The 21,666-nt window shown below is 55.6% G+C and overlaps 1 protein-coding gene across 13 annotated transcripts in view; it reads right to left on the bottom strand.

The window, feature by feature from the left end:
• The window catches only part of CELF4 (CUGBP Elav-like family member 4), a 313,764-nt gene that overhangs the window by 220,958 nt on the left and 71,140 nt on the right, over nt 1-21,666 (bottom strand). For all 13 annotated transcript variants that reach the window (XM_068993786.1, XM_068993788.1, XM_068993787.1 and 10 more), the window contains exon 2: nt 12,454-12,536. In XM_068993786.1, the coding sequence (XP_068849887.1) occupies nt 12,454-12,536 (83 nt within the window). The remainder of the gene's footprint in view (nt 1-12,453; nt 12,537-21,666) is intronic.

Genomic DNA, 21,666 nt, shown 5'->3' with positions numbered 1-21,666 from the left:
AGCCCAGACGGAGGGCCTGAGGAGCCGGGGGCCACACAGGCCAGCCGGGGCGTCTCTCACCCCTTGCCTCCCTATTCTCAGTGCAGCCCAGTGGAAGTCAATCACGCAGGCACATCCTTCCTCCTCAGGCAAGCCTGGCACAGACCACACGCACCTCACTCCACACCCCCGACAATAGGCCAGAAGCACGGCTACTTCCGTTTCTGAAAAGTCAAGTTGTCACCCCGAAAACCAGCGGGGCTCTTTCAGAAGGTGTGCGTCCCCCCAGGCCACAAAGTGAGCATGGGGACCTGACCGTAAGACCCCCGTGACACGGGGACAGCTAGGGGGTGGCACGGCGGCTTCTGACTCTCTAATATTTAAGCCACATACAGGGGTGCAGAAGGATACCAGTCCAAGAGAGATGTAGAAGATAAAAACATGATAGCTAAGGGACTGAAATCTTCATCCCGCATGAAGGATTTCATGGACTTAGAAACCATGTCAGTAGTTGGATGGACATGCTGAGTCGGCAGTGCTGTGTTGAAGAAGCAGTTCTTAGGACACCCTCTTTCTGAACAACTCTTTCTGAGTCGGCCTCCTCACACCAGCGTCAGGTCAGGATCTGAGCTGAAGGCAAACACTGCAGGTGTGTGGGGTGGGGTGCTGCTCTGTGCGCTGCCCAGCCTGCCCTTCTGTCACCCCACCCACGTCTAGGAGGCTAACAGGGGGGACTCTCTTGGCTCCTACCCATTATCCATCCCCTCTCCCCTCTCACTGACAAAAGCAGGTGTGATCATGGCAGATACATGCCTCTTTCTTTGCAAGATATCCCTTTTTCAGCCTCCTTTGCAGCCAGGGTGGTCACGGACATGTGAGTTCCTGTCTAGTTGTGTTTGACTCTGCAACCCTGTGGACTGTAGCCCACCAGGCTCCTCTGTCCATGGGCTTCTCCAGGCAAGAATACTGGAGTGGGTTGCCATGCCCTTCTCCAGGGAGTCTTCTCAATCCAGGGATCTTATGTCTCCTGCTTTGGCAGGCAGATTCTTTACCACAAGCACACACAGTTCTGGCTAACGAGACCCACACAGAATTCTACTGGGAGGGGCCTTGGGAAATCTTTTGCATTCGTGATAAAAGGGACAGACACAACTGGACTTACTCTGCTGGACTGTGGGTATGATGCATGGAGCTGAGGCAGCCATTCTATAACCATGAGCAAAGAGACTGATGCTGACGTTACGCTGCCAAGCCAACATCAGATCCCGACTCCGTGCTAATGCAAAAATCCAAAGCTCCGTTTGTTGAAGCCACTGCAGCTAAACACATTTCTAACTAACAGGGCAGTCACTGAAACTGAGGTTCAGAGGAGTTAAGTGGCTCTCCAAGGGCACACAGTCAGGCGCCAGGCAGAACTGGGGCTGGAATTTGACTCTGTTCACCATGCAGAGTAAGGCTTCTCCAACCCAAAGGCAGGTTTGGTGTGTGGTGACAGCTGTGGGGCCACTGCCCTGCCTCACGTGGCCCCCCAGGGGGTCTAGCAATCACACCAGGATCTGCTCCTGTGGGAGGGAGCAGTCCGGTCCTGATTTTGGGGTGACAGAAACAGAAGACAGTGGCCCCATTCCCGCCCCTGGGATGCTCAGGTTTTCCGCAGGCTTGGCCCCACAGGATGCGGTGGAAGAGGAGTGGGCCCTGGAACCAGACCCCTCCCTGATGAGTGAGCCCCTGCCCCTCAGTCTCCTGGTTCATAGAACATTGCTGCCAATGCTTACACGAGAGTGCGCCCACGTGATGCTGTTTTGACAGATAAATGAGAGAATATCTGTGAAGCGTCAGGCCTTCAGGGAGTCCTCAAGGAGTGGTGGCTGTCACCCTGTGGCATTTCGTCACTTCCTATTCGTGTTTCTGGGGTCACCATCTAAAAAAACCCACTTGCATTCAAATGCTTTTCTGAAGTCTGCTTCTGGGAATATTTAAACGAAGTGTCTTTGAGAACCTAAAGTTAGGCCAGTGGTCCCCAGACTTTTTGTTCACATGATTCTCCTGGTGATCTTGTTAAAATGCCTCAGGGTGCAGGCTGAGTGACCTGGCTCAGCTGGCCCAGGTGGCGCTGAAGACTCTGCACATCTAATAGGCACCTGGTGATGCTGATGCTCTGGGCCCAGGTCCACCCTTAGCCAGGGCTTAGACCTCCGGCTCTGCTGACCTTGCTCAGACTAAAGGGAGACTGATGTGGGTCAGAGCAGCCTAGGAGAGATTCCTAGATGAAGGCGGGGCTTGGAGCTAAGTCCAGAGGCCCTGGAAGACTGGGGTGGGTGGGCAGAGGAAGGCAGGGCCTTCCCAAGGAGGAGGGAGGCTGGGGATTGCTAATACCCAAACCACGCCTGAGTGAGCAGGATGTCCAGGACTCACTGCCTGGAGTTGACTGAGGCCTGCAGGCTGTGCGGGCTGGACATTCTGGAGGACAGCAATGCGAGAAAGGCCTGCTGCCTTTCCGCTCACAGTCTCCCAGAACCCCCAGTTCTGGGAGGACAATTCAGACCTTCCTGGCTCCCCAAAGTCGGCCCTCCTGACTCCCTTTCCGATCTCCTCTCCCTGACGCACACCTGGACTGGTCTCCCTGTCCACGGGGTCCTTCACGGTCATTCCACTCACAGTCCTTCCCTCTTCTGAGATGTAATGAAGCTTAGAATCCAAATCACATCGTTGACCATTCTGTATTTTTATTGTCCGGTAACTATCTCATGAATGAGTTAGGAGCCGCTGGATGTTACTGTGCCAGAGGACCCTGGTCAAACACACTCACCATCACTGTTCTGTCCTTCATGGCGATCCCTGGATTTATAGCACTCCACAGCATACGAAGGGCTGACACACAAGATTTTCACTATGGAACTAGGAAACAGGCCCAGGAAGGTCATGAGGCTCATCCCAAGTCATCCAGCAGTTTGCTGTCGTTCCCACAAGCTGTAAGCGCTCTGGAAGGTGGAGCAGAGCGTTCTGCTGGGCGCAGAGTGGACACCAGAGTCTCTCAAGCTGCCTTGTGTCCACCCAGCCGACGGAGCAGGAGCCCACCTGCATGGCGCCCCCTGGTGGTCCAATTGAGAACATACCACAAATGCCTTCGCCAAAACACACACTAGGGCCACAGTGAACTGGGGCCCTGAACACCAGCCCTTTTCTCTTCATAACTATTTTCAGGAAGATCTGAAGAACAAACAATCACAATGTCTTCTGACATCATCACCCAGGCTTGCCCATCTTTGACGGGACTTGGCAGCCCACCGTTCTGGCCACGATGCAGGCCCATAAAGCAGACGCCTGGCTCTTTATACTTGCCCACGCACGCACTCTCTAGAAGAAACCCTGCCAGTCCTAAAACACATCCATTCCTGCAGCAGGAGTTCACACAGATAACCTGCTTCTCTGCCTTGTGCTCTGGTGAAAGGTCAGCAGACCCTCAAACAGCCTCACATGGTCTCACCTAGGCACTCCACTGAGACCCCCTCCCCCAACCCCTGCGGCTGACCCCACGTGTGTGGGGAAACCCCTTCACTCTGGTCACTCCTGGCTGCCCAGACACACGGGTGCCAGCTGTCACTGGCCAGGCCAAAGAGCCTTCAACACAGTGTTTCCTCCAGGTGCCCATGACGAAAGAGAGAAACGCCTGTCTTATCAAGTGTAACCCCGCAGGCCGAGCTAAGCTGAAAACTTTCCAGGGGGCTGCGAGGCATGGGGTGACGTGGGTGGAAGAGGAGCCCTGAGAATGGGTCTGCTGGAATGCTTCTCGGCATTGCCGAGGCCTGCGAGGTCCAGGGGTAGGCAGAGCAGCTGTGCCTTGCCCCTGCCCACCGCCCAGCTCGGAGTCAGCTCTGGGCAAGAGGGCAGGCACAGAAAGCACTGGGGGGCGGGACTCCAAGCACTGAAAGGCAGAGTTAACACTGGTGAGTGTCAGTCGCTCAGTTGCGTCTGACTCTGCGACCCCACGGCCTGTAGCCTGCCAGGCTCCTCTGTCCATGGGATTCTCTAGGCAAGAACGCTGGTCATGCCCTCCTTCAGGGTAACTTTTCGACCCAGGGATTGGACATCGGAGCAGCCTGGAAGCAAAGGGCTGTGCAGAAAGAGGAGGCTGAAAGAAGGTGAGGTGCTTGGCTGAGAGCTGTGTCAACCTGTGGCTGGTGAGGGAGCCTGTGCTCAGCCGGGCCCCTGGGTGACCGCAGCCCGAGGGGTTTCCAGGCAAGCCTCAGTCTTTATGTCACCATGACAACTGGGCCAGTCTAGGAAGCACGTCAGAGGGGGAGGAGCCTGGAACTGGGAGGCCACCATGGTGGGACGGGGCGGGCTTCTCCAGGACACTCTGGTTTGTCCTAAGGCCTCCTGCTGCTAAACTCCTGGGCACTTCCCATCACTACCATTTTTTGCCACCTAAAGCCATTTTCTGGATCATGAGCAGTCTTCACACATGCCTCCCAAACCTTCAGCTGTGTCTTACTCATTTGTCTGATGCCCCCCTCCCTCAAAAGAAATGGGCACAAGCAGGTAACCTGTACATACTGCTGCTGATGACTGGGCTGATTGCAGTCATGGTCCAAACGATACCTGGACAAGTGCTGAAGAAAGCTGAGAAATTTCTGCCTGGTTTCCTTAGGAAGAAAGCTGAGCAGAGGGCACGGGGGAGGCATGGGGCCCAGGGGCAGGGAGGGACACGGAGGCGGGGGTTGCAGCCCTTCCCTGAAGCTGTCCTGGAGCTGGCCCTCGGGGGCGGGCAGTCTGGCTGCTCTGCCTCAGGGAGACACCGAGCTGACCCTCGCTTTATTACACTTGTCACAGACGGAATCGGGCTGTGGAGGCCAGGAGACACCTTCCTCCCCCTCGCCCTCCCCTCCCCTTCCTGTTGGCTTCAGCAAGGTGAATAATGCCAAGTCTATTAGTTTCAGAATTGTAGAAAATGTCAGAGGCTCCAGAGGCCCCTCTGGATCACTACCCTCTTCCACAGTCCAGAAGGTGGAGGCTCAGAGTGGCTTCAAGCTGAGCGTTTTGCCCCAAAGTACCTGGTTTATTTGAGGCAGGTGGGCCCTGGCACCCAGGTTCCCTGACCCTGGCCCAGGTGCTGACCATCACCTCACATGGCCTCTTGTTTATCCCTTCAACTTAGAGATGGTGGCTGTGGACACAAGGCTCGCTGGGTCCTTCAGACAAATCTGTGAGAGTCTTGCTGAGGACAGGCCATGGCCAGGCCTGGGTTCTGTCGTGGGGGCCGTAGGGCGAGTGTGAGAGTCACTGACCTGAACACTGGGGACACCCCCACACCCAGGCAAGTGAAAAGAACGCACTCGGACACACAGCACAGCCCTGGTGGGAGGAGGGCGTCGCGACCTGGGAGGAGGGGAGGGGAGACTCCCCACAGAAGCTGAGGGAGGTGGGATCCAGGACTCCGGTGTGAAGAGGACAGGCAAGCTGAGCAGGCTGCAGGTGCAGACGTAGCTCCGGATTTCAGGCATTTCTGCCTTCTCTCCTGGAAGCCCGTGCTCCCTCCTGCTGGGAGAGCCTGGGGAGGAGACCCTGTGTACTCAGCTCTGCCCCAGCCTGCGGTGTGGTCTGCGGGCAGGGGAGAGGTGGCTTGGTTGGAGACGTGCCTGCCCGATCTGCTTCCTGTCAGGATGGGGACTCCTCCAAAGGTGGGGGGCTGGAGACCCCCCCAACACGGGTGGGTGAGGGAGGCCTGGATTCTGGCCCCAGCTCTGTCACGAGTGGACTGCAACTCATCTCACTCGGATCTCAGATTCCGTGTGGGTAAAATCAGAAAACTGAGCGAGCTGTCGGTGCTGAAGCTGGACATCCTGCAGAGAGGAGTGTGCGGACGGCTGCTCAGAAACCGCCTCTCAGCCTGGAGGGCAGCCTTCGTGCTCTTCTGCCGCCCACTGTCCGCTCTGTGCTTACACCATGTGAGCTTGTGCCCCTTGACGAGCCCTCCCACCTCTAACACTCTGAGGACCCTGGGGCTTGTCCCCCACGTGATTGAGAAGCAGAGAGTAAGAGAGACAGAAGCTCCCCCCAGGGCCACACTGTGCCTTTTCCATCTGCCCTCAGTCCCAGCACAGGGCCCTCGGCACCACTGACATTCTGGGGTCAGATGCTTCTTTGTTGTGGGGCTCTCCTGTGCATTGTAAGATGTTTAGCAGCATCCTGACCTCTGCTTATCAGATACCTGCAGCATCTCCAGACAATGTCCGTAGGTCCTGTTGGGGGCAAATGTGCTCCCTGTTAAGACCCACTGCCCTAAAAGGACAGATGAAGAGTTTTCTGTAGAGAATATGAGGGAAGAGAAGATAAGTCATTCATTTCCCCAAGAGAGAAAAAGAAGAGCATGAGGCCAGTGGGGAGAAGCAGAGGAAGGGGAGGTGGGATCCTCCCTGCCAGACCCCACCCAGTGACTTAAACGCCGTTGAAGACCTTTCTCTCTCTGCCATGGAAGGGCCACAGGGATGCCCTTTTTCAGTGTTATAGGTTGAATTGCTTTCTCCCCTCCCCCCAGAAGGTGCTGAAGACCGAACCCCCGGTACCTGTGAATGTGACCTTATATGAAACAGGGTCTTTGCAGATGTAATCAAGCTGGGAGGAGGGCATCAGGTTGGGCCCCAACCCATACAACTGGTGTCTTTATCAGAAGGGGGAATTTGGACACAGAAACAGACACACACACCAGGAAGTTCACGTGATGAACACCATCTCCCAGCCCAGGAATGCCCGAGGCCACTGGAAGTGAGGAAGGAGGCGCGGAACAGGTCCTCCTCCCAGCGCTCAGAAGGAACCAGCCCTGCCAACACCTTGATCTTGGTCTTCTAGCGCCAGAACTGTGAGACAATACCTCTCTGTCATTTTACGTCACCCTGCCTGTGGGACTTGGTTACAACAGCCCCCCAAACCAGGAGCAAGAAGGACCACTGGACCAGGGAGGCAGAGAGATGCAGGGACCTGGCTTGTGACCCCATCATCTAAATCAGAGACAAATGCTCCTGGGACCCAAACTCACCGCATAGAGACAGCCTACAGGACAGACAAGTGGAAACACATCACATCTCTAAAATGAAACACTTTGCGCCAATCACTAGAAGTTGTAAAAGTGCCCCGTACATGCTACCTACATCCATCATAAATTCATCTTTAGTTTCTGTTATCATATCACTGTCTCTGGGGACCCCTGTCTTGTCATCATTTGCCCTTTATAATTTATTCATCTTGTTCTTGCCTGCATCCTTTCTACTTATCATTCATCTTTACAGTTACACATAAAATTAGACGGATCCTTTCCAGTGGGGCCGTCAGGAGGGAGACGGGCCTCACCAGGGAAGTCCCAGGTGAGCTGGTGGAGGTCCCATGAGAGCCCCCTCTGGGTGTCGAGGCAGAGGTGAGTGGGGAGAAGGAGTCAGAGGGATGGTGTGCAGGAGAGGCCAGTGAGAAGGATAAAGGGGAAAGGAGGGGAAGTGAGAGGGAAGAAGAGGAGGAAGGTGCCCAGAAGGGACAGAAAAGAGGAGGAAACAGGCACAAAGAGAAAGATGACGATGGGACTCAAGGAAACAAACACGGGAGGAAGGGGGAGCAAGCAGCACACCCCGAGTCAGCGGCTCCAGAAATCCAGTTGAGTCTTTCCCTCTTTTAATTTTCTGTTTTAACATCTCTCCTGGTAAACTCAAAGAAGGTCACATTGACTGTCCATGGAGACGACGGGTCCTGAGCAGCGGGGACCCGAATGGGGAGGTGTGATGGCAGCGATGGTGCTTGTCGACCAGGCTGAACTGGGGCTGGGGTGTGGGTGGGGGATGGCCACGAGGAGTGTGCGGGCTTGCTCTGTATTCTCAGGTTGCTGGAGTCAGGGCACAAAAGCCAATCTTTAACTAGTGAATTGGAACTTTAATGTTTACCAAGCAGATACAGCTCCCACTCGCCCCCGCCCCCTCTTCTCCCTGTTCCAGGCTCCTGCTAACTGGACCACCTCTTCCCCTTGTCTGCTGCTAGTGGAGCAAAGAGCTGGTCACTGCTGCCCATGGAGCCTGGTTCCCTGATCAGAGGCTCTTCCCAGAGGGCCTGCAATCCCACCTTTGGAAACATATGGACTCTTCCTGGGAGACAATTCCCAGCGAAGTCCCAAAGGCAGGGGGAGCTGGAATTGAGCAGCACGGGCCTATTTTAAGGAACAGAATTCTTCTGAGAGGCCTCCTGTGCCTACTCAGGCCCCAGGGAGCCTTCCAAGTGGACCTCTCCTGCCCAGCTCACAGCTCCTGGCCTGTCGTGGGCACCTTATCTTCTAGGCTGATTCTCAGATCACTGCTCTCATCTGACACCCCCATCTTCCTTCCAACTTTCTAGTCCCACCCTGCCCAGATCCTGAACACACTTTTGAGCAACTCCTGATAACCTCCCTGGTGGCTCAGATGGTAAAAAATCTGCCTGCAGCGCAGGAGACTTGGGTTTAAGCCGTGGCTCTGGAAGATCCCCTGGAGAAGGAAATGGCTACCCACTCCAGTATTCTGGCTTGGAGAATTCCATAGACAGAGGAGCCTGGTGGGCTATAGTCCATGGGGTTGCAAAGAATCAGACATGACTGAGGGACTAACACTGACGCTATAGGTTTCCAGGTCCCCTCTAACGCAACTGGTGGCCCTAGAAAGGAGAGGTAGATATCCTGGGTTTTGGTAGCAGAGCTAGTGATGGTACTTTCTTGGCCATTTATTGACTGTGTGACCTTGGGCAAACTGCTTAATCTCTCCAGTCCGGGGTCTGCTCATGTATGGGGGATACTCATGACATCTTCCCCACAGGGTGTCTGTGAAGATAAAATGGGGGTAATGGAGGTAACCTGCTTGCATCATGCCTGTCAGATAGTAAATGCTTAATAAGTATTAACTGTTATCATTGAGCTATTTTCTACTCTACCCACTTTATGATAGCGTGCTGTCTTGTATCACTGATGTATGTGTGACTTCTGTCTCCAACTTGATGGACAGCTCCAAGAGAGGTGGGAATGCAATTTTCTTATCTCCTGTCTGCCTGGATGCCTAGCACAGTGCTCGGCACACACACAGGAAATTCTTGTTGATAGTTTGAGAAGCCATGTTGATGGTTAGCCTATAAATGATGAACACACATTGGGGATGGAAGATGGTGCGCTGAAGAGGGCAAGGGGTCAGGAGAAGTTGAGAGTGTGAGGGAGAGATGGAGAGTTTCAGAAAAGCGGAATCACTTCCTGGATGCTGGCAGAAGACCCTGCTCGAAGGGACCCTGATGAGGCTTTGTGGCTCAGTAATCTCATTTTACTGAAGGCATGCCAAATTAAGAAACAATAATCCATTTGTAACACTGGTCCAGGGCTGACTCTGTGAGCCACCCCAGAGGCCTTGGGTAGGCTGGTTCCCAGGAATACTGACCTCTGACTTGTACAAACAGCCACTGTGACGTGGTTTCTGAGCTTCCACTGATCCTAACAGAAATGTCAGCTCTTCTTCCCAGTCCCCACATGAGGACACGTGGGAGGGGTGTCTCTAGCTCTGTCTCTGTGGTTTGGTTATTGTTTTCGGTGGTGGAGGTGTGCGTGTGTGTGCCCACAGATGACAACCAAGGCGGTGTTCCCTGCTGTCAACAGGATACCAGCCCTGCAACTTGCTGGGAAGCAGAATGGGCTGCCGGTCCCATCTCCTCCCCTCTGCCTCTCTCCAGTGAGAAAGTGGAGGACTGATTTTAATTGATTGATTTTAATGGATTTTGAAGTCTGGAAAAGCGCCTAAACTGCTGAGGTTACCAGTTTTCAGGTTCTTTTTTTTTTTTTTTTCAATTTTCTTCTCCTTCATCAGACAAGGAGTGCACTCACCAGGGCACCTCGGGTGGTGACCCCAGACAAGAAGAGGCCTCTCTCCGCTCCCTAACCAAGCAGCCAGTCAGCCTGCCTCAGCTGGTGGCAACACCCATTATATGGTCAGGTGGGAGCACTTTGCTTGGTCCTGTCCCAGCATTTGCCAGCGGCTTACTTTCTCTGATCTCAATAATGACACCTAGTCCTGCTTTCTGGAATCCAAATGACTCGGCTTTAAAATCTGGTCACTTTGTTTTTCATTAATCTCCATGTGAGTTTGTGCACGGACAATGTGCCCTGGGAAGTTTGAGCTGCAATCCTGTCTTTTCTTCCCATCCCTCCTGCTGTGGGCTGTGCCTGCCCTGAGAATTGTGATGGAGTCTTTGAGGCCTCACGTCTCCCAGTCTCCCTGTGAGGCCTCTGAAGAAAGGACAGCCTTCCATGCACCGCCAGGGGACTCTGAGCTATGTTTTAGTTCCATTGTTGGCCTCTCTCCTCACCCCTCCCACCTCCCAACATACATTCACTTTTTTTTTTCCCTTTCTTCCAAACTTGCCCAACTTCTCTTTGTGGTTTCAGAAAAATGCCACTGGATCTCCCAGTATGAAGGATTAGCACAGATTATGGGGAACAGTGTTAATTATCGGTGGAAGGGGGGCAGGCGCGTTGCTCCAATGTGCTGCTGATTTCCCCTGGGCCTTTCTGTCTGGTAATAAGCCTTCTTTAATCTGGCAGGCCCCTTGGTGAAATCAGCACCACGGACAGTGGTATTGATTGCTTCTGAGAAACCATCACAGCTGCTCAACCAAATTACCTTTGATATGTGACCTTTAATGTAATTACTGCAACATCAAAGTATTTCTATAAATTATTAAAGAACTAATACACTCCATCATTTAGCCATTCTATTATATGTAAAATAAACAACCACAAGTTAATGTTAGATCCTGAACAATCCACACTTGCTACTGAAATTCTCCCAGTTCCCAGCCTCTCCCCCTTCAAAACCCCAAGCCTCCCCCTCCCAGCTTCTCTTTCTGTTTCCCCATCTAATTCCAGGCTTTTAGCCATCACGAAACTCCCCAGCAATCTCTCTCAAGCTGATGAAGGGCCTCCCATAACAATGTGGTATTTTCTATTCCATTTGGGTGGCTCTAAAATATCTATCACAATCTCCCCCAAAACAAAGTACCATAAACACTTTATTAATCAGCACAAGCCTTTCTCAGAAGCCTTTGATTATCTTACAATATGGCTTTATGCCTCACACATAACATGGGGCGATGTGGAGCATATTTCTGCCATCTTACAGAGGGCACCCAGAAAGTAATTACTATAATATATGTGCATGTAGCCGCGCCACTAAAAAACCAACTGGGGAACGACCACCGTGCCAGAGCGGGGCTCCACACAAAAACCTGAGCGGTGCACGATTTCCATATATTTGCATCCGCGGGTGTGTTATTAAGATGACTCAGCCCCGTGCTTTGCAATCACAAATAACAAACACAGTACAAAGGCTGTCTTAATGCAAGGAAGGCCCTCCCCACCCATAAAAGGGTAAAGAAGGCTGACTGATGCAAAGGAAGCCAGCCCCCGACCCGTTTTGGGCTTTCTCTCTGTCTACCTGGTTAACCTTTCCCGCTGCGGGGCAGAAATGGAAACGTGTGTTTACATACGGTTTGCTTGGTAAGAATGTAAACATGCATGTGTAAATATTGGTGAGCATACATATAGAACACACGTGCGTCCCTGCAGTGTCCATTGTATAAGCTTAAACAAGGTACATCTTAAAATTCTTTATGCCCACAAACGCTCACATCTTTCCATTTATCTTTAGATACTCGGCGAGCCGTATATCTCCCCCCACTCCCGCCCCCGCCCCCATCTCTCTGAACCCACAGGAGAGACCGCGCAGACCCTTGACCCGGTCTACACTTCTTATTTTATGGTGATGAACTAGCCTCGATAATAGCCATGGCTGATATCACACCCAGTTAGGGGGGCCATAAATAATTCTCTTCTCCCCCGCACAGAAGCTATAAACCAGGGCTGAGGCGCGATAGTTTATCAAAGACGAGGGCTGGCTCCTTAAATAAACCGCGGTGATCTCACTCGCGGCGCCGCGCCCGGGCGGGTAGGCGCTCCCTCCCGCCCCGGCCCGGCCCCCACCCCAGGAACCGCGAGTGTCCGACGGAGATCGGCGGGTGTTCGCGCGGCTCCGCCACCGGCTGCCCCGCCGAGGGGGCCCGGCACCCTGCGTCACCACCCCGGGCCGCCAGCGCCGGCAGCGCGCGGAGCCGAAACCCGATCGGCGGCGCCCGGGAGCGCCAGGGGAGAAGCCGCGCCCGGGCTTCGCGGCCGCGGCCAAGTTCGTCCCCCCGCCCGGGGTTCCGTCGGGCCTGGACGGCCGGGTGCGCGGGCCGCCAGGCGAGGTCCGGGCTCGGCGCCCACGCGCCCGTGTCGCAGCCCTGCGCCTCGCGGCCGCAGGGGGCCCGCAGGGCGGCGCGCCAGACCCGGGGCGAAGGCCTTCGCTCCCCGCGCCGGCCGCGCCGCCGCCCGGCCTCCCGAAGTCGCCCCCTGTCGGCGCGCCCGTCGCTCGCGCCTCGCCGGGCGCCACTTACCCCGGGCAGAGTCTTCTGCTCGTGCAGCGCGCTCTGGGCCTTCAGCGCTGACTCACGCTCGCAGTAGGTGAGGAAGGCGCAGCCTGGGGAGGGAAGCAAGCGCCGAGAAGGGTCAGTGGGGGCGCCCCCGGCCGCCCACGCGCCCGCCCGCCCGTCTCCAGCCCCTCCCCGCTCTCCGTCCCTCTCCCCACCTCTCTTCTCTCTCCCGTGCGCTCTACTCGAGCTTTCTTGCCTCCCCGTTTTCCCCTGTGTCTGCTTTTCGTCCCTCTCGTTCGCTGCTTTTCTCTTTCGCTCCTTGGGCGAAGTCTCCCCACTCAGCATTCCCCCCTGCCACGCCCCCTGTCCCCGCGGGTCTCTTACGGACCCAGCGCCCCGGGGGGGGCCTGCCTGCCTCCATCTGGGTGCTCTGCTATTTCAGCTCCAGCCCCATACCTCCCAGAAAGGGGCAGCTTCTACCCCGCACCCCCAGCACCTCTGGTCACTCTTGATCGTGAACTCCTCCTGTTTTGGCCCCCTGAGGAGGGATGAGGCAGGGACCCTCCAGGCCTTTCAAATCAAGGCTCCATCTGTAAGGAGGACCCTAGGCCAGGCTGTTCATAACGAAGTGAATGGGGCTGTCCATGTGTCTGCCACCCCGTCCGGTTGTTGCATCTGCAGTGCTCTCTTCACACTCCTTCTGGAGGGCTTGGAAACCAGACCCCTCTGTCTCTAATTCCCTGGGGGAATGCAGCAGTGCCCTGCTCTGCCTCAGTCTCCCCTCATGTGAACAGAGGGGGTTGACTGAAGGGTCTGCAAAGTCCCATTGAGTTTTCCCCTTGCATGATTCTGACAGCGCCTTACCAGGAAATCTAGATTTTACAGAGCACCATGCCTTACTCAAGGGGTGACTTTTTAATGCTGGTCCTTCAGGCCCAGCGACAAGGCAAAGAGAATGCCTGTGGATGGGAGAGTCTTTGGGGAGTTCCCTCAAATTTCTCAGTGTCAAGGCTTCTTCCTGTGCCTGCAGACGTGGCTGAGGGTGTCTTAGGGCACCTAGGGTCTTAGGGAAGGTCAAAAAGTCAACTTCAGCCAACAGCAGGCTTGAGTTTCATGGGGGTGCAGAGGCCTCAAACTTTCCAAAGTCGCTCGCGGCCCCAGAGAAGGCATCCTGCAGACTGGCCACCGTCTCTGTTTCACTCTCTTCTTTCTTTCCCATACTTCACTCTCTTCCCCGTGATCTGACCTCCCAACCATCTGAGTTCACCACTGTCCCCACCTTTCCTTTGCTCACAGTCTTCTCACACTCTCTGCATTTTCACATCTCCCAATCCCATCCGTCTTTCAAGAGTCTGGTCAAGGTCCACCTCCTCCAGGCAGCCACCTTGACTGGTCTGGTCCAGTTTAAGTCAGCCTCCCTTCTTAACTGCCCACAGCTTAAGACGGTGGTCAGTCTCATGGCCATTTATCAATTATTTCCTGAGTGTCCCTGTGCCAATTTCTGTGGCATGTCCAGCAGCCCAGGCTCTCTTGTAGGAGGCTTGTAGGAGCCTCAGGGCATAAAGTGTTTCCAGCGTCCTCTGTAGTTCCTGACTTCTCTCTATCATCCAGTAAAAACCTCACTTCCCAGGTGGTGCTAGTGGTAAAAAACCCGCCTGCCAATGTAGGAGATGCAAGAGACGTGGGTTCAAGCCCTGGGTCGGGAAGATCTTCTGGAGAAGGAAATGACAACCCACTCCAGTATTCTTGCCTGGGAAATCCCATGGACAGAGGAGCCTGGTGGGCTATAGTCCATGGGGTCACAAAGAGTCGGACACAACCGGAGCGACTTCACACAAGGGTATCCTCCTCTTCCATTTCAAAAACTGGTCCTGCCTCCCTTCCCTCCTAGCTTCAGAGAAGAGATGGAAGGAACTGTATGTGTGAGGGAGACACAGAGATGGGGAGAAGAAAGCGGGGAGACAGATCTCTGCACTCCCAGGGGCTCTCCGCCTTCCCATCCTCCTCCTCCTGTCTGTCTGGGGCTGGGAGGAGCTGTGAGTACCACGGAGCCTCTCTCCACTGCATCTCATCCCAGACTCTGGATCACCCTCCTCCCCGCTCCCCGTTCCCTTCCCAGTCGGCAGACGGTTATTGATGGAGACACATGGGGACTGAAATGAATAGCGGTCAGAGGCCCCCGTGACGTCGGCCCTCGTGCTGTTGCCTGCCTCTCCCGGGGCCTCTTTCCTCTTGTCCCCTCTCTGGCCTTGTCCTCCGCCCGTGCCTGCCTGCAGCCGGGAGGCGGCCGCTGTCTCGCTGCAAGCCGGCAAGCCAGCTCAGGACAAGGTCAGGGGCAGGTTTGGAGGAGGAGGAGGGAGGCAGGAGAGGAAAGGGAGGAGGGGGAAGGAGAGGAAATGGCCACATTGTGTGTGTGGCCCAGGGTGACAAGGAAAGGCTTCCAGAAAGAAAAAAGAGAAAAAAAGAATCTGTTGCTTTTGTCCAGCTTCCAGGAATTTTTGCACAGTTTTTTTTTTTTTTTTTAAGAGAGAGAGCTCACTGCTCTGTTGTGAAACAGAATCTGTGAGGGACCCTCAGGTCCTGCGTGACCTCCCCTGTCGTCTCCACCTCCTGACTTCACCTTCTCCGCTTTCTCCTCTGCTTACTCGCCCGTCTTTCTCCTGCCTCTCCGCCCTGACAGGCGCACTGTGCCCCCGGACCTTTGCACCAGTGGTTCCTTCTGCCCAGAAGGAGCCCGTCTGCTGTCTGGATGGCTGTCTCCTTCCTTCCCCTCGGGTTTCGCTCACATGTGACCTCTTCAAGGATGTCTCTCCTGACAGCCTCACAGAACGCAGCACCCCTCACCCCCCAGGACACATACTTGCTCCTGACCCCTCGTCCTGTTGGCGCTTCTCTTTGGCAGCCCTCACCCCGAAATATTAATACTGTTTGTTTGCTCCTTGATTAGTGTCTCCCCGACTCAGATGAGGTCAGAACCTGATTGTTCTGATCCTGCTTGGTTCTCAGTTCCCAGAAAGGGGCCAGGAGCTCAGCGCACGTCTGTTGAGAGCATTGAATCCTGAACACCTTGGCTACTTTGGGGGTGTTAGAGGGTGGGGGGACTTGGGAGTGGTGCCAGGAGCTGATCAAGGCCCTGAAGACCTAGAGCCAAAATGGACTTCCATAACGGGGGTGGGGGGGGTGACAGAGGTTGCATGTGAGAGCTGATGGGTGGCCTGGGCAGGAAGACTTTTGTTCCGAAGGCCTCCTTGAGCCCATCTGCTCAGGCCCTTGACAGCGTGGTTATCATCATGGTCCTGCTCTCATCCCCAGCAGATCATCCCCTGCCAAGGCTGATGTGCATAGACAGAAGCTGTGCCCGGCTAGGGCTCACTTACTGGTTCCTCTCTCTTGAGTCCCAGTTGTCTTCTCTCTGACTCCCTTCAGAGGTTGGTGGACAGAACTACTAAACAACAAGCGAGCGTTAACAACCTCTGCAGAGCTCTCTGATCACAGAGTGCGGTGTCAACACAGTCACTCTGGCAGATGGGAGCCGGGACTCAGAGAGGCAGAGTCCCTCCTGGCCCTCCGCACCTCCATGAGGACGGACCAGTCTTACAGGGGGCCAACTGGTGCCCACCCACCCGGCCTGCTCAAACCGTCTCTTCGGCCAGCCAGCTGCCACGTCTGATAGTCTCCTCTTGGGAGAACCATCTCACTACAGCTCTATAAAAATCTCAGAGATGGACATGCAGGTATTAATTGCTGGCTGCAGTTGCTTGAAGGGACCACGTGGGCTCCCTTGTTAGGGGCAGAACCTCAGGAGCGGCCGCTCGGTGGAGATGGGGCTTCAGGAGGGGAGTCTGCCTTCGCAGGATGCTGCAGAGTGCAGTGGGCCTGGGTAGGGGTCAGAGTGGGGGCCCACGGTGGCCGGGGGAGAGGGCAGTCCCAAGCCATCCCCCTGGACATTCGCTGAACTAACTGTGACTTCCTGTCCTCATCACCGCTTCTCCCAGGAAATTGAGGAGGGGACTCCAAGCTGTGAGGGGAGTCACTAAATCTCCCAGACTTGCCTCCTGTAAGAATCCAAGGTATCCCCAGAGACATGCCCTGTGAGACCCCTTGGGAATGCTCAGTCTAGTTGGGAAATGGGGTTCTTTCAGGGAAACAGCCTCCTTCTGATCCAAGACTGGTGGGTGGAGGGGAGAGTGAGGCTTGTACCAGGCTCTGCACCTCAAGGCTGAGAAGGTCTGACGATGGAGAGTTCCCCACTGGGGATGGGGCTGGTGGCACAGACATCTCTCCTTGCCTTCAGGCCCAACACTTCCCTTCCCAAGCCTGACCCTGCCTGTATCCTTGTGCTCACAGCAGAGGGAACACGGATCCCCTGTGGTTGTTTGGAGAAACAATAAAATTGAAAACTGTCTAAAGATTTCTCAGTGCCATAATGCTTTTATGTTTAAACTATGGAATACTCTACAACAGTCAATAAGACGAAATGGATCTAAACGTCCAGTGTGGAAAGGCGCGTTGTCAGATGGGAGAAGCAAGTTGCACAGTAGCGGACGCCATGTGTGTACACCAGAGACATCTCCACGACTCCCACATGCTCCCAAATCTGTGCCTACACCATAGCACAAGGCCTGCGAGAACTCCCGCCAAGCTGAAAACAGGGACGAAGCGGGTAGCGGGGTGTCTCTCATGACTTCAACGTTTTTTGTTTTGTTTGACACATTTAGACCCAGAATGTATTCATAATGTCACTTATATAATTAACTTTAAAGAAAATAAACTTTGCTAAAGAGGAAGATGGAGTGCAAAGGAGGTGGGTAGAAATGGGTGAGCCAGACAGGATGCAGGACCTGTTCTGAGGAGATGGACAAAGTTCTCTGGATGTTAGTCTCCTGGCAGGTTCTTCATGAGGGACATTATTTTGGTGAGTCCTGCGATGGCCCTGGGTCAAAGCCTCCTCTCAGCTCTGGGACTCAAAGCAGATCCTCTCCGCCCAGCAAGCTGTGTGTGGTATGCGTTTGGGTCCTGTGGCCCCCAAGTCCCAGAAGGTATCGGGGCTGGGGTGAGGACAGACTCCATGCTAGAACGTAGAGGCCTCCCTCCCCCCATACCTGTCCTGCTTTCCAGTTTATCTGAGACCCAACCCGATGTGTGGTGCTGATGGCGGGATCTGAGGTGAAAAGTTGCGGGAGTGACTCAGAACCTCTGGGTGAGGTCTGACCTCCTCACCCCTCAGCCCCCATCTTCTCCATCCCCCAGTGTTCGATGTTTGTCCCAGCTCCAGCTCATCACCTGACTCTCCCACCCTTCAGGATCAGCACTTTCCAGCCGCCGCCTCCTGAACATGGGAGTGAGCGGAATAGAACTGCAGCCTAGCGGGGCGGGAGCAGCCTTGGGAATTCATCAGGGTGGGCCTGGGGGCAGGCAAATGTCACACTTGCAGAAAAGTCACGCCCAGTGCTGCCATCCGCTGCTGATTGCCTGGCCCTGCACGAGGAGGACCCGACCGGCCCCCCTGAGACCTGCCTCTCCTCTGCTGCTCCCGGTTCTACCCCGTGTGTGCTGGACGTGGGTTCCCCCTCACATTTCCTCATGCGGCCTTCTGACCTTTTCTCTCTCACCGTCCTTACGTGCTCGTCCTTCTGTCTAGCAGCCTCCTGTCCCCTATCTTTGAAGAGACTGTCAACTCCGTGATGGGCAGAGACAGCCTCTTCTACAGGGATGCTGAGCCTCTAGCCTGAAGAGAACTGAGAAGGGGGGCGGTACACGACTGAGGGTTTGGGGCTCTGCAGAGAGAGCAGGAAGCAGTGAGAGCGGAGGAGGAGAAGGGTGCGGCCCCCGGGGAGGAGTGGGCGTTGGCGGCTCAGGAGGGTGGCAGACGCTGGCGCCAGTGGGGCAGCCGGCGCTGACGGTGCAAGGGCGCAGCTGATTCCTGAGAAGCTGGGCGGGGTTGGGGGGGGCGGGCTTTGGGCAAGGGTGGGGGGGTCCTCTCCCACGTGAGGGAAAAACACAGCGCTGCAGAATTAATTGCACGGAGATGGCAGTCATTTACAAAGCCCCCGTGTGCGGGGATAAAAGGCCTTGTCATTGTGAAGTGAAGGAAGTACAATTTCCTGCCCAAATCCGAACAGGGCTGAAGCCTGCCTGGGGTGTAATCACTGCGGAAGGGCACACTCCCGAGGCGCACCTCCTCCCACCCCAGCCGGGCCTTGGCTTCCTACTAATTGAATTACAGAATTAGCCAGAGGAAGGTGGCCCTGGAATAGGAAGATCTGGACTTTAATAAAACATCAGATCCTCAGGTCCGGCACGTGGCTGGCCTGGAGGAAGCTAGGGGAAGCTGGCTGTGGGAGGGGCCAGGGACCAGGATGGGCCAGGCAGACCCAAGGGTCAAGGAGGGGCTCCCTGTTCGGAGTGATTTTTCTCTGCCCGGAATCTCCACGCATCCACCTGCCGTGGTGCCTGAAACCTCACCCTCAGAGCATCCTTCCTTGGTGATTCTCCTCCCAGCGTTTTTCACAAAACAGACGTGCCCCGCCCCCCGCCCCGCAACGAAATCTAGGCAGACTGTCTGGGGGTGGATAGAGCGAGGGGAGAGGGAATGTCTTCCAGCTTCCCTGGAAAGAGGGTTACTGGCGTTCTGGGAGCAGGTCTGTCCCTCCATCCAGTCCCTGCGCCCCCTGCTCTGGGTGGGCAAGAACTGCCTCCCGCGTACCTCCTGGGTCAGATGCCCCCTTCGCGCGTGTGGGACAGCCACCTGCAGGGCCAGTCCTCACATACACACTCTGCCCCTGGGAATGTCCCCCAGCTCTGGTCCTGCCCCAGGTCTGCACCTTCTTCAAGACCCACCGCTTGTGTCCTGAGAGCCTACCTCCGCCTCCTGGCCCCACCTTCTGTGGATTCCTCTGCGACTGCACCCTTGACCACTGCTCATGGCTTGCCCCAAGGGTGAGCCTCGTCTGCCCCTCTAATCTGTGGGCGCCTTGAGAGTCTGTGAGCTCCTGGTAACAGGCAGAGAAAGAAACCATGGGGCTGACCCTGCCACAGTCTCTGCCTCTTTTTCCCAGTGCCCAGCCACGGGCTGGCCCCTTCTGCCATCTCCCCAGGACCTGGCCTGTCCATTCCAGTTTCCTCAAGTCATTCCTTCTGGACCTTGCTCCCTCCCTCCCCCTTCCCCCGGGGAGTTCTGATGTTCTCTTCTCTCCATAAGAGAGGGATGATGACCGTCCACCCACATCATGACTCTTGCCTCTCCACCTCTATCAGGGGAAACCTGAGCCTTAGAACCCCACCCTTACCCCTGCTGCCTCCTCCAAGCCTCCCTCCTTTGGAGCTCACTAGTCCTTCTAGGAGTGACTAAGCCTCCCCTCCTCCAGGAAGCCTTCCTTGACTACACCAACACCTCTTAAAGCCCTTAGCAGTGGCCCATCTCATTTGGCAGTTAGGAGACACATCTTTGTCTCTCTCACATTTATGTGTGTCTGTCCATAGGGAAATAGCGTGCTCTAGGAGCTGCCGACTCCAGTGTCCCCTTCTCCCTGCAGTGACAGACATCACTGAATGACGTGGTTACTAAACCCCACTGCGGGCCTGGCTGGGTGAGACTGGGGAGATGGCTGACTGCAGGAGAAACTGTGTGGAACGGGTCTTAGATGGGACTCTCCCCCAACCCGCTAGCTTGGACACCCCTGGCAATGGCAGGAGCCATCCATCTTCCTCCGAGGAGGCCTGGGGGGTGGGGACGATGGGGCGACCGGCAGGCGGGGGAGATGGATGGTGCCCTCAGCCAGTGAGTCAGGGGTAGCCTGCTCCCTTCTGCAGGGCCCTCCAGCACTGAAACCCCACCCAAGGCCCACAGCCTGCTTCCGGGCTCAGCACTGCCCTCCTGCATCAACTCTTTTTACACTAGAAACTGCAGAGGAGTTTGAACTCAGATGAGTTCCGAGTTCAAGCGTTTCTCAGAGCTAAGCGGGTGGTGTGACGTGAGGGACTGGGTCTGGCTCCCCATGACTGTCTCAGCCCTTCTGCCCTCTGTGGCCGCAAGGTGCATGTGAGCATGGGGCTGTGGGACCTCCCCCGACCTAGACTGGGGAGCCCCAGGGGATGGGACCAGCCCTCTCTCTCTTCTTGGGGGCACTGGGCCAGGCCCAGTGAGTTCAGACCCAAGGACCTAACTGGCTGTGGACCTTGGAGGATGAAGGCCCAGCGGGAAGGCCTTTGCCAAGTGCCTGTCCCTGCCAGTAACCCTTGTTTACGCTCTCAGCGCCGGGGAATTGCATGTCTGGTGTCTGCTGCAACATCTTTATGGCACTGTGAAAAAGGACAAGGAGCATGACGTATTGATGGCCTCTCCCCTTTCTCAGCAAAGAGTTCTCGGTCTGTGGCTGGAGTTGATGGGCCCGCGAGGCTCAGAGGTTGGGGACTGGCCCAGGGAAGATGTCCGTCAGCCTTTCTAAGGCCCAGCCCTCGAGTCAAGTCCAACCTGCTTCATGAAAAGTGCTCTGGGTTTTGCTCCCACAGTCGAAGGGCTGCCCCTGTGCCCCTGCTCTGGGCTGGCAATGCCCGGTGGGCCCAGGATGCACCAATTTCCCCTTTGGTCTTGCAGGGAGTTTTTAACTCTCTGCCCTGCTGTCATGCCTGTGAGCGTGTGCTTCTTACACCTCAGAGCAGTCTGGGGTTTTATCAGCGTCTGACAAGCGGGGGAAGCCTGTGTGACCCCTCCAGTGATGGGACAGAGACCTGGCTTGAGGCTCAGATCCTGCCTTTCCCTCCTGAGCCCCTGGGTAGGGTGTCAGGAAGTGTGAGTGGGGACCCTGGGGGCCCTGATGCAAGATGTCCTCCCCTCCATGGCTGGGATTTGGGATAAGGGGCTCAGGGATAATGTCTTTCTCTTCCTCTAAGGACCCAGGGAGAGATGGCTGTGCTCTCTGGGGGTTCCCTGGACTGCTGACCCCCGACCTCCCTCTACCCACCGAGTGCCGTCTCCAATGTCAGAGTCAGGTGGTGGGCACCTCCACAGACAGCTCTATCTGAGCATCAAGGCTGGATCTGAGATGCACGTGGGGTATCCGTTCCTCCCCCAAACACCAAGATAGAGCTGAGAAACTGAACTCTGCCCACTTCTAATGAACCTGGCTTAGATCTTTCCGCTCTTGAATTTTCTCAGTTCAGGTGGCCCTGCTGAGAAGCCAGGTGGGACCTGTGGGAAGCCACACTGCTCTCTGAGCCCCACGTGGTGGGGGGCCT

This window comes from Capricornis sumatraensis, chromosome 21, assembly GCF_032405125.1.
Source record: "Capricornis sumatraensis isolate serow.1 chromosome 21, serow.2, whole genome shotgun sequence".
NCBI classification, from domain to species: Eukaryota; Metazoa; Chordata; class Mammalia; order Artiodactyla; family Bovidae; genus Capricornis; species Capricornis sumatraensis.
The sequence above is the reverse complement of the archived record's forward strand: the minus strand, read 5'-3'. Positions and strand labels throughout refer to the sequence as shown.